Below are 18,036 nucleotides of genomic sequence, written 5' to 3' on the forward strand. Positions count from 1 at the left end.
GGCCACATGGACCCACTGGTAGTAAGGCCTACAAGGATGGCCACATGGACCCACTGGTAGTAAGGCCTACAAGGAAGGCCACATGGACCCACTAGTAGTAAGGCCTACAAGGAAGGCCACATGGACCCACTGGTAGTAAGGCCTACAAGGAATGCCACATGGACCCACTGGTAGTAAGGCCTACAAGGAAGGCCACATGGACCTGCTGCTGGGTCTTACCTGGACATGGCAATCTCAGCCTTCTGCTTGGCGATGTCTGCAGCCTTCTCGGCTGCGTCCACAGCCCGGTCCACCTTCTCTCTGATCTTACTGGCTCTGAGGGGGATCAGGTTCTTTCTCTTGCCGCTCACCAGGACATTCTGCTTGTACTTGCCCTCCTCCTTGGTCCCGTCAGGGAAGGTAGTGCAGCCATACCCGTGCCGCTTGTTTCCCACCCACTCCCCCTCATAGTGCAGGCCGTCCGAGCGCCGGCTCACGCCAAAGCCCGTGCGCTTGTCGTTCTTCCACTCACCGCAGTAGGTTTCTGTTGCCGTGGCGTCCACATCGTCCTCGGCAGCGGCCAGTTCGGCCTCGCCTTCTCCCAGGCTGATGGTGGAGTTAACTGAGCTGACCGTGCTCATGCCCGCCTCGCTGCGGAACGAGCTCTGCTTGGAGCGCTGGCTGGCCAGAGAGCTCTTGGACTCGGACTTCCTCAGTTTGAGTCCACTGAGGATGGAGCGGCCTCGGAACAGTCCCTTCTTCTTGCCCTTCAGCAGCTCTGCCTCGCTGTGTGCCGTGAGCACGAAGCCCCCCCGCGACACGGCCGGACTGCCAGTGGAGCTCATCCCACCCACGCATGCCACGCCGGCCCTGTCCGGGAGCAGAGCCATCCCGTTACTGTGCTCCGAGCGCAAGGAGTTTATGGAGGTACGCAGCGGAGAGCGGATGACGGCTGCCATGCCGTACGGCACACTCTGCCGCAGGCCGTATCCCTGTCGCATCCCCCCCAGCCACTGGCCCTGGTACGTACCTGCAAAGAGAGAGAGACAAAGGTCACAATGCATACCAATATGATATAACAGCATATCAATAAATTATTCCTTTTTTATATTTCACAATACAACAACAACACTAGTGATAGAGGTATGTGCCTAAGGGGGCTAATGAACATATTGCAGAGTCTAGCATGTGTAAATCCCTCTTTGTCTGTGTCGGGACTCAGCTAATGACATTATAGCCTACTACAGTAATACTCGCTGCCTGAACACACACTCTTCCCCTCCAGCATCGTCTGCATCTTACCTGAGACACTAAGTTCAAGTACTTCAATTAGGGACTAAACCATGCAGTATTACCATAATAACTACAACCAAACATACCACTACTACTATCACTACTAATACCGCCAGTACCAACACTACTATACTAAGGATATAAAGTAAAAATACTGCATCCCAGGCTGTATCCCAGTCATCAATACATGTATGAGTGAAACTGTGGCGAGATAGTAAGTGAAGAGCACTCATAACATCTATCAACATGTCCATCCCGTTATCTATCACTATGTCCATCCCGTTACCTGTCAGCACTGTTATTTAGGGGTCATATTGTCAACAAAATAATGTAATGTTCTTTTCCCTGAAATGTCCAGTATGGCAGCTGGTCATCATGTCATCTGCCAACCTCCTCTGATTGATCATGTCTCAGTGTGCTCCTATATAGAGGTAGCAAATGGACCTTAGGTGCCCTAACAGCGTAACAAAGGACTGACCCTGACTGGCTAGGGTCAAAGGTCAGGTTCCACTTGGCACTGGATTCCATAATTCAATTCAGTGGTGCTATATTATGTCAAAGGTTTGATGGTAGATTTTCAGCCCGATGCAATATATGACATATCTATAGGGATAGGTAGCATTGTTTCCTATTGTGAACTACACTCTAAGTCTATTTTGTCTGTGAATAGACCCAATACTTGTTCAGTACACTGCCTTAGTAGTTTATATTTTAAAGATGTCGCAGGATTTTTCTCCATTTCCCATTCCAGTATAGGCCCATCTGTTGGATATCTCTGTAGTGCCGGAATCTAGGACAATTCACTGCATCTCTCTCTGTCTCTCTCTCACATGCACGCATGCGCACGCACGCACGCACGCACACATACACACGCTATCCTTGTGGGGACCAAACAATTGATTCCCATTCAAAATCATATTTTCCCTAACCCTAATTTTAGGGAAAACCCTAACCTTAACCCCAAACCTGACCCCAACTCTTAACCCTAACCACTAACCCCTAATCCTAATTGTAACACTAACCCTAATTGTAACCCTAACCCTAAACCTAAACACTAAGCCTAAAATAGCGTTTTTCTTTGTGGGGACTGAAAAAATGTTTCCTTGTTTTACTATCCTTGTGAGGACTGCTGAACTAATTGACCGATCTATAGGATCCATCTATGTACAAGTATTCATCTGTCTTATCTATATTCCGTCCTTTCCATGCTGCCAATGACTGAGCAAACCCTCTGATGTAACAGCTCTTCTGCTCGGTGATTCATCGCAGCAAGCTTTCTAGAATTTGCTGCTTAAGTGTGGAATCAGCACACATACAGATGTAGGATCTTAATTTGATCACCCTGTTGCAGGAGAACTGTACCGAAAATGTGTAGTGTATTTGAGGTTTTAAAAGGCTTCTAAAGTTTGTAATTTCCACATTGACATTTCGGACTTCATTTTTCCCTTACGAAAAATGTATCAACCCCTACAAAAATGTCCATTAATTATAATCCTCAGAATAATTCATATTACCTGTTGCTGCATGATTATTTTCCTGCTGTAGCAAACTGGCTCAAATGTAGATCCTACATCTGTGTAGGCCCATATAAGGATCCCAACCAATCTCTGCGTCTGTTTTTGTATCACTCCTTCTCCACCCCCCCCCCCCCCCCCCCCCAACCCTACGCGCACACGCACATACACGCACACACACACACGCACACACACACACACACACACACACACACATACACTCTCCCCTTTCCTCTCTGCCTTCATTGCTATCTTTGAGCTGGCATGTCAGTGAAATGCACAAGGTTGGATGGCTCAATGAGGCAACAGCAGAGAGAGTGTGGGATATCCCCACCCAACAGCAACACACTGCTGCTGCTACTTCTACTGCTGCTACTGCTGCTACTTCTACTGCTGCTACTGCTGCTACTTCTACTGCTGCTACTGCTGCTACTGCTGCTACTTCTACTGCTGCTACTGCTGCTACTGCTGCTACTTCTACTGCTGCTACTGCTGATACTGATGCTACTGCTGCTACTTCTACTGCTGCTACTGCTGCTACTTCTGCTGCTGCTACTGCTGCTACTTCTACTGCTGCTACTGCTGCTGCTACTTCTACTGCTGCTACTTCTACTGCTGCTACTTCTACTGCTGCTACTGCTGATACTGATGCTACTGATGTTACTTCTACTGCTGCTACTGCTGCTACTTCTACTGCTGCTACTGCTGCTACTTCTACTGCTGATACTGATGCTACTGATGCTACTTCTACTGCTGCTACCACAGTAGGATGGAAACCTACTGAAACCTACTACTCTTCAAAACAGGCCTGGCAGTCTGGGTGGGCATTGAATATTTCTGTGTGTTTGAGTGTGTGCGGGAGGAGAGTGAAATAGGTAGACAGAGAAGAGAGAAAGAGGGAGAGAGAGGGCAAGAATAAGACCAAGCTCTAACATAACTCTCATAACTCCCCCCGTTCCACACACGTCTGACCGTCACAGAGACAGCTGGCCGACATCTGGGCACACCCGCCCGATCCTATCAGTCAACAGCTGTGTGCCATATGATGGATCAAACACAGGCCTCAACTGATAGGATTACACTGATATTCCCACAGACAGACAGACAGACAGACAGACAGACAGACAGACAGACAGACAGACAGACAGACAGACAGACAGACAGACAGACAGACAGACAGACAGACAGACAGACAGACAGACAGACAGACAGACAGACAGACAGACAGACAGACAGACAGACAGACAGACAGACAGACAGACAGACAGACAGACAGATTAGCTAGGGCCTTCCAGCATTGCTCTGGCACATCTATCTATCTAGGATCGCTTCCTGTTTTCCAGCTCTTGATTTGATTTGATTTAATTGATCCCAGCACAGACACTCCAGAGAGAGAGAGAGAGAGAGCGAGGGAGGAAGTATGAGTGCTTCTTCTGTGTCTGATTTATTAATTTTTTTTTAGCTTTTGCGACCCAGCTGAAATAAGGTCCAGACTGAAATAACTTGGGTTATGTCTGGTTTCAACAAAGTCCATATACACAGAGAAGTGACTTATCCTCTCTTGACAATTTGATTAGGTCCATTTTGGATCAGACCACAGCATATTAAGTTGTTATTATAGTTTGCAGACACATTAGCTAGAATCAGGTCATAATGAAAGACTTGTGTGTACTCCCCCCCCCCCCCCCCATAAAAAGAATAACAATACAAATAAAGACTGGTGTGTCCCCGACCTGCAACAGCAGAACACTTCTCAGTGAAGGATGTCAAGTGACATGGCCACGGGATCATCATCTCACCATTACTTGTATTTCACTACAGCCATTAGTAAAGCATAGCTAGGCTAATGCCTGATGCAAGTTTGCACACATCAACATTTATTATGAGGCAAAATAAATCCAATGTCACATCTAGCAGAGAAAAATACAGTAGTCTACCTGAATGTACTTTTAACAAATGTGTGTTAATTGAATTCAAAGTATCAAGTGCTCCTGAAATGTCAGTGACATATTCCTTCTGGCTTCATTTTGACATTGACATAAAAATCCTGTCATTACACATGCCATGAATCATTCCACATCAAGCAAAACATATTATATGCTTACTTGAGTTGTGTCATCCTTGTGTAGCCTTATAGACTTTAGGAATGTTTTAATGAAGCTGCATCGTGACCCGAAGTGTAGGCCTATTGTCATTGGAGCTCTCCAAGGTGCTGAAATGATAGCATTCTCTCTGTGGGGGTGGATGGATGCACGTTCATCATTGGTTTGTCTGAACAGTTTCCCACGCGTGTATGTGCCCTTACAGCTCGACCAGGAAGTCAGAAAGCCTATTTCAATTCAGATTGAAGCTAGTTTCATCAGTTCATTTGGCTGTGGTAGTAATTTGGTTGTGGAGGCATCTCTCAGTCGTGTTAATAATCGGTGAGGCAAGCATATTATTCAATTTCCCCACAGCTATGAAAACATCTAGGATTCTGAAAATGTATTTTAATTCACAACGTGTCACATGCTGCCGGCGTTCAGATTCGACCTAGTATGTGATGCATGTAGCCTGGCTACAATAATCCTCTGTCGTTTATTTGCGTATTGGTTTTCTATGGACTATGCAACTGAGATGTTAAAACGAATTCGGTGGAGGTTTTCCACCGGAGGGCTGCGAGATGGGTTTTTCAACAGCAGTACAGGGGACTGGATGGAAATGGTTAAACGTGGAAAGATCAAAGAAGCGGAAACATCAGAGAAACCCTGATTAGATCACGCGCCAACCAACCCTCGGTCTGAATTCATAATAGTTATGTGTTCTTCTGTTTCTAGGTTAAACTTGTCTGTTGTATATTCACTCCAACAGAGATGGTGTGGCTTTTTCAAAGTTTAGGCCTACTACACCTGTAATCAAATGATGAATCTCATTTTGATATTTTAGGCCGCATTGTGAGTTAAATTCATAACAGAGGAAATTGAGAAGGATGGCAGAAAGTGTGTTTGGATTGTCTCTTTCATGAATTATTCATATTTTACAAAGTCAGCACTTGCACTTCAGACTTGTGTGTGTGTGTGTGTGTGTGTGTGTGTGTGTGTGTGTGTGTGTGTGTGTGTGTGTGTGTGTGTGTGTGTGTGTGTGTGTGAGAGGGACAGACAGACAGAGAAAGTGATACATATATATATATATATATATATATATATATATATATATATATATATATATATATATATAGAGAGAGAGAGAGAGAGTAATGTGCATGTAAACAACATGACTCACAACAGTGTTGTAAGATAGGGCTGTATGGTAGTTTGTAGCAACTCTCTTTAAGCAAAATGTCTAATTGCTGACACAAAAAAGTTTGGAGTTTGGAGAATTTTATTTTAATCTGATGATGGTTATGCTTAGGCAAACAAACTATGAAGGAAAATGGAAATTGGGCATTTTGCCCATCTATCAGGTACATTTTTTAGTAATTAAGTCTTAAAAACTGAAGTCTAGGTATCTTATTTTAATGAAATGTCTAAAATATTGAAACAAAATGGCATTACACATCTCACTATTAATATCCCCACTATTATGAGGTTTTGATGTAAGGTCCCTCTTTTCATTATTGCGCCAAATCATGTCCAAATCATCCTAACGTATCTTAAAACGGTCTGTTTAACTCAATAGATGATTTGGAAAATGCTAATTTAGGTACCATTGACTTGCAACACACTCACCTTAAATTTGACGGCTTTATTAAAAACTGATTTCAAATTCTCTCTAAATAAGTGGATTATTTATCTTTAGGCTCTCCTAATTGTACACTACATGACTAAAAGTATGTGGACACCTGCTTGTCGAACATCTCATTCCAAAATCATGGGCATTAATATGGAGTTGGTCCCCCCTTTGCTGCTATAATGGCCTCCACTCTTCTGGGAAGGCTTTCCACAAGATGTTGGAACATTGCTGCGGGGACTTGCTTCCATTCAGCCACAAGAGCATTAGTGAGGTCGGGCACTGATGTTGGGCAATCAGACCTGGCTCACCGTCTGCGTTCCAGTTGATCCCAAAGGTGTTCGAAGGGGTTGAGGTCAGGGCTCTGTGCAGGCCAGTCAAGTTCTTCCACACTGATCTCGACAAACCATTTCTGTATGGACCTTGCTTTATGTATGGGAGCATTGTCATGCTGAAACAGGAAAGCGCCTTCCCCAAACTGTTGCCACAAAGTTGGAAGCACAGAATCATCTAGAATGTAATTGAATACTGTAGCGTTAAGTTTGCCCTTCACTGGAACTATGGTGCATAGGTCGAACCATGAAAAACAGCCCCAGACCATTATTCCTCCTCCACCAAACTTTACAGTTTGCTCCATGTATTGGGGCAGGTAGCGTTCTCCTGGCATCCGCTAAACCCAGATTAGTCTGTTGGACTGCTAGATGGTGAAGCGTGATTTATCACTCCAGAAAACGCGTTTCCACTGCTCCGGAATCTAATGGCGGCAAGCTTTACACCACTGGAAACCCATTTCATGAAGCTCCCGACAAACAGTTCTTGTGCTGACATAGCTTCCAGAGGCAGTTTGGAACTCAGTAGTGAGTGTTGCAACCGAGGACAGGCAATTTTTACGTGCTCTGCGCTTCAGCACTCGGTAGACCCATTCTGTGAGATTATGTGGCCTCCACTTCACGGCTGAGCAGTTGTTGCTCCTAGATGTTTCCTCTTCACAATAACAGCACTTACAGTTGACCGGGCAGAAATTTGACGAACTGACTTGTTGGAAAGGTGGCATCCTATAATGGTGCCACTTTTAGCTCTTGAGTAAGGTCATTCTACTGCCTATGTTTGTCTATGGAGAGTGCATGGTTGTGTGCTCGATTTTATACACCTATCAGCAACGGGTGTGGCTGAAATAGCAAATCCACTAATTTGATGGGGTGTCTACATACTTTCGTATATATAGTGTGTATATATAATGTACTGCTCAAAAAAATAAAGGGAACACTTAAACAACACAATGTAACTCCAAGTCAATCACACTTCTGTGAAATCAAACTGACCACTTAGGAAGCAACACTGATTGACAATAAATTTCACATGCTGTTGTGCAAATGGAATAGACAACAGGTGGAAATTATAGGCAATTAGCAAGACACCCCCAATAAAGGACTGGTTCTGCAGGTGGGGACCACAGACCACTTCTCAGTTCCTATGCTTCCTGGCTGATGTTTTGGTCACTTTTGAATGCTGGCGGTGCTTTCACTCTAGTGGTAGCATGAGACGGAGTCTACAACCCACACAAGTGGCTCAGGTAGTGCAGCTCATCCAGGATGGCACATCAATGCGAGCTGTGGCAAGAAGGTTTGCTGTGTCTGTCAGTGTAGTGTCCAGAGCATGGAGGCGCTACCAGGAGACAGGCCGGTACATCAGGAGACGTGGAGGAGGCCGTAGGAGGGCAACAACCCAGCAGCAGGACCGCTACCTCCGCCTTTGTGCAAGGAGGAGCAGGAGGAGCACTGCTAGAGCCCTGCAAAATGACCTCCAGCAGGCCACAAATGTGCATGTGTCTGCTCAAACGGTCAGAAACAGACTCCATGAGGGTGGTATGAGGGCCCGACGTCCACAGGTGGGGGTTGTGCTTACAGCCCAACACCGTGCAGGACGTTTGGCATTTGCCAGAGAACACCAAGATTGGCAAATTCGCCACTGGCGCCCTGTGCTCTTCACAGATGAAAGCAGGTTCACACTGAGCACATGTGACAGACGTGACAGAGTCTGGAGACGCCGTGGAGAACGTTCTGCTGCCTGTAACATCCTCCAGCATGACCGGTTTGGCGGTGGGTGAGTCATGGTGTGGGGTGGCATTTCTTTGGGGGGCCACACAGCCCTCCATGTGCTCGCCAGAGGTAGCCTGACTGCCATTAGGTACCGAGATGAGATCCTCAGACCCCTTGTGAGACCATATGCTGGTGCGGTTGGCCCTGGGTTCCTCCTAATGCAACACAATGCTAGACCTCATGTGGCTGGAGTGTGTCAGCAGTTCCTGCAAGATGCTATGGACTGGCCGGCCCCTTCCCCAGACCTGAATCCAATTGAGCACATCTGGGACATCATGTCTCGCTCCATCCACCAACGCCATGTTGCACCACAGACTGTCCAGGAGTTGGCGGATGCTTTAGTCCAGGTCTGGGAGGAGATCCCTCAGGAGACCATCGCCACCTCATCAAGAGCATGCCCAGGCGTTGTAGGGAGGTCATACAGGCACGTGGAGGCCACACACACTACTGAGCCTCATTTTGACTTGTTTTAAGGACATTACATCAAAGTTGGATCAGCCTGTAGTGTGGTTTTCCACTTTAATTGTGAGTGTGACTCCAAATCCAGACCTCCATGGGTTGATAAATTGGATTTCCATTGATTATTTTTGTGTGATTTTGTTGTCACCACATTCAACTATGTAAAGAAAAAAGTATTTAATAAGATTATTTCATTCATTCAGATCTAGGATGTGTTATTTTAGTGTTCCCTTTATTTTTATGAGCAGTGTATATACAAAGTTTATAGATATAACTTTATTCAATTATACATAGAACTTTTTCTAAATGACAAAATGTTCGACCAACTTACCTCGTTTTGTTGTTGAAGTCATTTAAAAAATTTAGATCAGACAGATTACAGTTTTAGTTGAGCAAGAGTAGTGGCAGCCAGGGAAAGTGTTGGGAAAAGTTTTTATGACATAAAGTGGTTTCTGGCTAGAACAGACACGGACAGACTGCAATCCAGGACAGAATACAGCTAGCAAAACTGTTGCAAAAACGTCAACATTCAATATGAGCTGCAGTTAAAAGCTAAATCTCTCAGTAAGCTTAAATCGACTACGGATGTTATCCGGGATTTGGTTTTGAGCTTTTTCTGTCACAGAGAGGTGATGGTGTGCCCCTCTCTTCGACTTTTCCATTTAAGGATTATTAACACATAGAAACATCAGACTATTGATTTATCATTTGAATGCTAATTCCCCCAAAATTGCCCTGTACATCACAAAATTGATTTACATCGTGCTCATAATTTTGAATAACTGAGCATGCTATTTATTTGGCCTCATAACATAATCTGGTTCAACAGCAACAAGATACGTTCTTTAATAACTGCGATAACGCACCATGCAGGATGATATAACAACATAAATCAGCTGATGATCTACAAACTGTAGACCCCTCCACATCTCTACATGGTTCAAACCACTTCTTAATAACAACCATGTTGGTATGTAGGTCAGGGATCACATTATACAGGTTACTGTACTGTAAGGTTGAACAGGTTGACTCATATCCAGATAGACAACTCTCAGGGCAGTTTCCTGTAGCTTTCAGTTTTGTGAGTGTGTTTTACTCCCAATCAAATAGTATGTGATAATCAGCAATCACTTTGATCGTTATCACGTGACTGATGGTGTAAAATGGAGCGTCAACAACCATCAGAAACACTTGTAAATTAGCTACATGACAATTATTAACTTCTCTTTTACACAGATTGTTGAAGTGTCCTCCATGGATACCTTGGACGGGTTCCTTATTCCATGGCCATTGGCAGTATAGAATGTCTTGCTCAATCTGAGGGGTAAGACATTGGAAAGACAATGCTACTTTAACCTCTCTGTAGCTTTGTCTCCTCCCTCCTCTCTGTCACTGTCTACTGTGATTGTGATTAAGCAGCCAGATTAGTGCCCAAATAAGTAAACACCATTAGCAAAGTCAACCAGCCAATCAGAGCAAGGAACAGTGAGTCCCCTGTGACACGCTGACCTGCTGCGTGTCTGTGCGTTTCCACAGCAACTTACTGTACAGAGGCAGTGAGGCACGAGGGAGACAGAAAAACAACTGCTCAGTGCATAGATCCTTTTCCTCCATTCAGTTGTGGTTTGATAAGGAGGTTATGCAACATGTGTGAGCACAGATCGGGGGTAGAATGCAAGACTATTTCTTATTTACGATGATGGATGTTGTAATCAGCTGATTAACGTTGTTGTTCGGCAAAACATGCTGTAGCTTACAGACACGAGGAGTATACTGGTGTCTTTTAAAGACGCTGACTGATTTACGGACATATTGAAGTGTTACATAATGAATACTGACTGTAGATATCAAGTATCTGAGTGTCTCTCATACGACAATAATCGACTATTCCTCATTCTTATACAGTTTATCTTCTCCAAATCCATTTCTCTCTATTACATCTCATACTCATTTCATTATAACAAAGCCTCACAGGCCTAGTGCTCTCTTCAGAGTGGATACTGTAACTGTTATCATTGTGGATATAGTACTGTATCATATCTGTTCTGCATATTCTGTCCTCATTAGCCTGCTCTCTCTCCTCGTTCAATCAGTGTTGGGTGGGCTGCTGGTTGGGTGCATGATTGTGTAAGGTGCTAGAGAGTTATATAAGCTTAACAATGGTGTTGCATCAGGAGGTTTCACCAGAATAATTCAAACTATTCTACAGACAGTTATGTCCTTTAACTGTGTGATTGTTTTGTTTTGTGATATGAAATGTTTTGATGAATATATCTGGATGGATCTGGAATCCACCTTAGGAAAGAGTATGTGTGTATGGATGGTCCTGGATGTCCGGAAGCTTGGCCCCAGTGATGTACTGGGCCGTACTACCCTCTGTAGCGCCTTACAGTCAAATGCCGAGCAGTTGCCATACCAGGCGGTGATGCAACCGGTCAGGATGCTCTCGATGGTGCAGCTGTAGAACTTTTTGATGATATGGGTACCCATGCCAAATCTTTTCAGTCTCCTGAGGGGGAAAAGGTGTTGTTGTGTCCTCTTCACGACTGTCTTGGTATGTTTGGACCATGAAAGTTTGTCGGTGATATGGACACCAAGGAACTTGAAACTCTCGACCCGCTCCACTTCAGTCCCGTCGATGTTAATGGGGGCCTGTTCGGCCCTCCTTTTCCACCGACACCAACAAATTAGTATGATATGTTACACTTGGTATGGTTACAAAACATGAAAGTAGGTTTGTTGGTTGCGGTGGATAGGTGGCGTATAATGCGAAAGTCGAGCAACTCAAAGATTGCGAGTTCTTTGAGACAACTTTAGCATAGCATTATAATTCGTAACATATCATATGAAATGGGTGATGGACATAAACAAATTAATACATACCATACGAAACGTAACATATCATACTAAATGGAACGTCTCGGATTTACGTACAGAAGGATACAAAATGCTCTGAGACCAGGTTGCCCAGCCAGGTTTACCATGAGTTTCTCTGTCTGGTTATGGGAACTTCACCCTGACTGCTTATTTCCTATTCATGGCTGTACAGGTAATCTGGAATATCTCTTTCTCTCTCTCCGACTGCATGCAGAGTCCGGATGGCCTTAATTTGGGCCTCTAAATGTATCTCCCATTGCAGCTCGAGCAGCGGAACTGCTTACTTAAATGACAGATGGACGGAGAAAGAGAGATTAGTTTCTGAGTGACAGGAGAATAATGAAGCAGGAGACAGTTCAATTTTGTGTGTGTGTGTGTGTGTGTGTGTAAGGCATCCATATGTTGATGCCTTACACAGAGGGTACTACTCAGCCATAACATGACTCAGTCTGAGTCTGGGTCTTACCTCCATCAGAGTAGGTCTCTGTACCGTATCCGTCCTGAAGACCGTTGTTCCAGGTCCCCTCGTACTTCCCGCTGGTGCCGGTACTCTCCCTGAGGCCGTAGCGTCCCTTAAATCCACTTGTCCACTCCCCCTTGTACACCCACTTGCCCTTGTTCTCAATCCCAATCCCGTGGCGCTTGCCCTGCGCCCAGGTGCCCTGGTAGGTGTTCCCACTGGGCCAGGTGTACACCCCCACCACCTCAAAACCATGGCTCCAGGACCCTGAGTACTCGCCTTGGCCCTTCGGCCCAGTGCAGATGCCATGGCCGTGGGCTTTGCCTTCCTCCCACCCGCCACAGTATGACCCCCCATCATCAAAGTTGAACCTGCCCCCAGTGGACATGCATGAAATAGGTTTTGGCAAATCCCCCAAATCTCAAAAAAAGAAAAAACACAGTTGGGGGCGGAGTTGGTGATGATGAGGTGTGAGGGGGAGGAAGACACACATACAAATCCCCTGGGTTGACAAAGAAGAAAAATAAAAATAGCCCCCAGAGTGTAGGGTCCCTCCTGTGAGGCCGGAGCAGCGGGAGCCTCTTCAGACCATTCTCCTATAGCTGTGGTTCACTGTCACTCCCAGTCCAATCTCCTACAGCCGCAGCTCACAAATGGGAAAAGGCCTATGCCAGCCATGTGTCTTCCCTGCTGACACAAATGCAGAAAACCCTCCTTCTCCGGGTTTTGGGTTCTGGCCCCCTCCCTCCACGCAGGGCCCCACCACCGGCACTCGCCCAGCCGCTCTTTAGCGCTCCCTGGCAGCTGAGCACCACCAGGCTCCACCTAGAAACCCCAGGTAACACAGCTAACAGTCAGCCGCTGGCCAGATCTGACACCATTTACCGCTTTACAGATCCATCTCTTTTGGCTGGCTCAGCTTGTCGTCTGTACCCAACCCACCCAACATGCTCCTGCCGCACAGTGCAATACAGAAACAGAGAGAGAGAGAAAGAAAAAAGAGGGATTCAGCTTGTTTCTCTCCTGATGCCTCTGCTAGTGAACAGCAATGCAGTCTCTTCCCATATGCACACACACATACGTACACTCTCACCAACAGCAAGTGCGCACACGGACCATGAAAAAAAAACAAGTGATCTGATTATTTTCCTCCTCTCTTTTCCCTTTCCCTCTCTCTTTTTTCATCCACGTCCTTAAGTGGTTGAGCGATGCTGATGCTTTTATTCTTGTTCCCTTCCTGGTGAGAAATCCAGATTTATCTCTGCTTTTCCTCCTCTTAATGCGCCATGCTCTTCATTTTTATGTATCACTATCTCCCTTTTCGGTTGTTGTCTTATTCCCCCCTTCTCTCCTTATGGTTGGGTCTCTCTCTCTCTCTTTCTCTCTCTCTCTCTCTGGTGTCTCTCAAATCTGCTCATTAGAGGAGGACTGTTCCAATGCAGCCAACACCCCCTCCCCCTCACATGCATGCTCCTGTTTTTAAAGAGACAGAGGCAGCATAACATCCAAGCCTCTCTCCTCTCTCTTTTGCAGCCCTGAAGAGCAGAGATTGCTTTTCTATTTGCATGCTCTGCTCTATTTGCATGCCTTAGCCTTTTCACCTCTCCATCACTGGTCTATGCATAAAAACATATTTAATCATTATGTAAGATAATTATATGGTAATAGATAGAGACTGGAAAATCTGTTTATTAGATCGTATTTACCAGAATTCTGTTGAATCATTATGTTAGGTAATCTTCCATAAACACTCTTAATACTGTAATAATAATAATGTAATGCACATTAGTTTGACATGATATCAAAGGAATAACATTGACATACCAAACTTAAATGATTTACATTTTAACATCCAAAGTTAAGACATTATTGAAAGATACAGATGAAGAGGATGCTGAGTTAAACATCTCTATGTTATGACAAGGTGAAAGTGACAAGGTCATAGGCTTACACATTGTTCTCCTTTTCAAAATGCCGCTGCAAAGGATAGCAGCCGTTTTACGGGCTCCTGACCAATTCTGCTATTTTGTGTGCTTTTTTGCGCTGATCTAATTTTTTTTTAACATAGTGTTTCTGCCATTGTTTCCTATGACCAAAAATAGCTTTTGGACATCAGAACAGCGATCACTAACCTCGATTTGGATGAAGAAAGGCACAGGGTGAACCCAAAGTGCAAAATATAAAGTACTCAGGAAATAGTAGGAAAGATTCCTCTCAGGAAACAAGTAACATTTGCAATGACCAACAAAGACAAATGGCAGAGGGAGTATATATACACTGTGATAGAGTGGGGATTGGAACCAGGAGTGTGTAATGATGACGAGACAAGTCCGGGGATGATGAGTGAAGGGCGTTTACCAGCAGTTGGTTCGGCAGCAGCTAGAAGGCCCGGCGACGCTGAACGCCTGAGCTGGACAGGAGGGGGAGCCAAGTGAAGGCTGGTGTGACACATGTCACCTGTGCAACTAGAGGCGAAAAAACTCTAGATCACCTTTACATCACACACAGAAATGCATACAAAGATCGCCCTCCATTTGGCAAATCTGACCATAACACTATCCTCATGATTCCTGCATACAAGCAAAAACTCAAACAGGATGTACCAGTGGAAGTGGCTCGAAGAAGCGGATGCTAAGCTACAGGACTGTATCGCTAGCACAGACTGGAATATGTTCTGGGATTCATCCTTGAGAAGTTTACCACATCAGTCACTAGCTTCATTAATAAGTGCATCAACGATGTTGTCCCCACAGTGACAGTACGTACATATCCCAACCAGAAGCCATGGATTACAGGCAACATCCGCACTGAACTAAAGACTAGAACTGCCGCTTTCAAGGAGCAGGACACAAATCCGGACGCTTATAAAAAATCCCGCTATGTCCTCTGATGAACCATCAAACAGGCAAAGCGTCAATACAAGGCTAAGATCGAATCCTACTACACTGGCTCTGACACTCGTCGAATGTGGCAGGGCTTGAAAACCATTACAGATTACAAAGGGAAAAACAGCCGCGAGCTTCCCAGTGACGCGAGTCTACCAGATGAGCTAAATGCCTTCTATGCTCGCTTTGAGGTAAGCAACACTGAACCATGCATGAGAGCACCAGCTGTTCCAGATGACTGTGTGCAAGACCTTTGAACAGGTTGACATTCACAAGGCCGCAGGGCCAGACGGATTACCAGGAGGCGTACTCAGAGCATGTGCTGACCAGCTGGCAAGTGTCTTCACTCACATTTTCAATTTCTCCCTGACACAGTGTGTAATACCTACATGTTTCAAGTAGACCCCCATAGTCCCTGTGCCAAAGAACGCCAATGTAACCTGTCTAAATTACTATCGCCCCATAGGACTCACGTCGATAGCCATTAAATGCTTTGAAAAGCTGGTTATGGTTGACATCAACACCATTTTCCCAGATACCCTGATCCCACTCCAATTCACATACCGCCCCAACAGATCCACAGGTGACGCAATCGCTATTGCACTCCACACTGCCTTTTCCCACCTGGACAAGAGGAACACCTACAGTGGGGGAAAAAAGTATTTGATCCCCTGCTGATTTTATACGTTTGCCCACTGACAAAGAAAGGATCAGTCTATAATTTTAATGGTAGGTTTATTTGAACAGTGAGAGACAGAATAACAACAAAAATATCCAGAAAAACGCATGTCAAAAATGTTATAAATTGATTTGCATTTTAATGAGAGGAAATAAGTATTTGACCCCCTCTCAATCAGAAAGATTTCTGGCTCCCAGGTGTCTTTTATACAGGTAACGAGCTGAGATTAGGAGCACACTCTTAAAGGGAGTGCTCCTAACTGCAGCATGTTACCTGTAAAAAAGACACCTGTCCACAGAAGCAAGCAATCAATCAGATTCCAAACTCTCCACCATGGCCAAGACCAAAGAGCTCTCCAATGATGTCAGGGACAAGATTCTAGACCTACACAAGGCTGGAATGGGCTACAAGACTATCGCCAAGCAGCTTGGTGAGAAGGTGACAACATTTGGTGCGATTATTCGCAAATGGAAGAAACACAAAAGAACTGTCAATACCCCTCGGCCTGGGGCTCCATGCAAGATCTCACCTTGCGGGGTTGCAATGATCATGAGAACGGTGAGGAATCAGCCCAGAACTACACGGGAGGATCTTGTCAATGATCTCAAGGCAGCTGGGACCATAGTCACCAACAAAACAATTGGTAACAGACTACGCCGTGAAGGACTGAAATCCTGCAGTGCCCGCAAGGTCCCCCTGCTCAAGAAAGCACATATACATGCCCGTCTGAAGTTTGCCAATGAACATCTGAATGATTCAGAGGAAAACTGGTGAAAGTGTTGTGGTCAGATGAGACCAAAATGGAGCTCTTTGGCATCAACTCAACTCACCGTGTTTGGAGGAGGAGGAATGCTGCCTATGACCCCAAGAACACCATCTCCACCGTCAAACATGGAGGTGGAAACATTATGCTTTGGGGGTGTTTTTCTGCTAAGGGGACAGGACAACTTCACCGCATCAAAGGGACGATGGACAGGGCCATGTACCGTCAAATCTTGGGTGAGAACATCCTTCCCTCAGCCAGGGCATTGAAAATGGGTCGTGGATGGTTATTCCAGCATGACAATGACCCAAAACACACGGCCAAGGCAACAAAGGAGAGGCTCAAGAAGAAGCACATTAAGGTCCTGGAGTGGCCTAGCCAGTCTCCAGACCTTAATCCCATAGGAGATCTGTGGAGGGAGTTGAAGGTTTGAGTTGCCAAACGTCAGCCTCAAAACCTTAATGACTTGGAGAAGATCTGCAAAGAGGAGTGGGACAAAATCCCTCCTGAGATGTGTGCAAACCTGGTGGCCAACTACAAGAAGTGTCTGACCTCTGTGATTGCCAACAAGGGTTTTGTCACCAAGTACTAAGTCATGTTTTGCAGAGGGGTCAAATACTTATTTCCCTCATTAAAATGCAAATCATTTTATAACATTTTTGACGTGTTTTTCTTGATTTTTTTGTTGTTATTCTGTCTCTCACTGTTCAAATAAACCTACCATTAAAATTATAGACTGATCATTTCTTTGTAAGTGGGCAAACGTACAAAATCAGCAGGGGATCAAATACTTTTTTCCCCCACTCTATGTGAGAATGCTGTTCATTGACTACAGATCAGCGTTCAACACCATAGTGCCCTCCAAGCTCATCGCTAAGCTAAGGACCCTGGGACTGAACGCCTCCCTCTGCAACTGGATCCTGGACTTCCTGACGGGCCGCCTCCAGGTGGTGAGGGTAGGTAACAACACATCCGCCATGCTGACCCTCAACACTGAGGCCCCTCAGGGGTGCACGCATAGTTCCCTCTTGTACTTCCTATTCACCGACATCTGCGTGGCTGCGCATGACTCCAGCACCATCATTAAGTTTGCTGATGACCCGACAGTGGTAGGTCTGATCTGTGATGACGATTAGACACCCTATAGAGAAGAGGTAGAGACCTGGCAGTCTGGTACCAGGACAACAACCTCTTCCTCAATGTCAGCAAGACAAAGGAGCTGATCGTGGAATTCAAGAAACGGAATGCCGAGCACGCCCCCATTCACATCAACAGGGCTGTAGTGGAACGGGAGCTTCAAGTTCCTTGTTGTCCACATCA

The 18,036-nt window shown here is 45.3% G+C and overlaps 1 protein-coding gene across 2 annotated transcripts in view; it reads right to left on the minus strand.

The window, feature by feature from the left end:
• LOC106573633 (junctophilin-3) overlaps positions 1-13,789 on the minus strand; it is a 31,242-nt gene extending 17,453 nt beyond the window's left edge. For both annotated transcript variants that reach the window (XM_014148861.3, XM_014148860.3), the window contains exons 1-2: positions 12,396-13,789; positions 220-1,009 (exon numbers count right to left, since the gene is read on the minus strand). In XM_014148861.3, coding sequence (XP_014004336.1) covers positions 220-1,009; positions 12,396-12,777 — 1,172 coding nt within the window. In that variant the 5' untranslated portion in view covers positions 12,778-13,789. The remainder of the gene's footprint in view (positions 1-219; positions 1,010-12,395) is intronic.
• Between the last annotated feature and the right edge of the window lie 4,247 nt (positions 13,790-18,036).

The sequence above is a fragment of the Salmo salar genome, chromosome 16 (genome assembly GCF_965601325.2).
Source record: "Salmo salar chromosome 16, fSalSal1, whole genome shotgun sequence".
Classification (NCBI taxonomy): domain Eukaryota; kingdom Metazoa; phylum Chordata; class Actinopteri; order Salmoniformes; family Salmonidae; genus Salmo; species Salmo salar.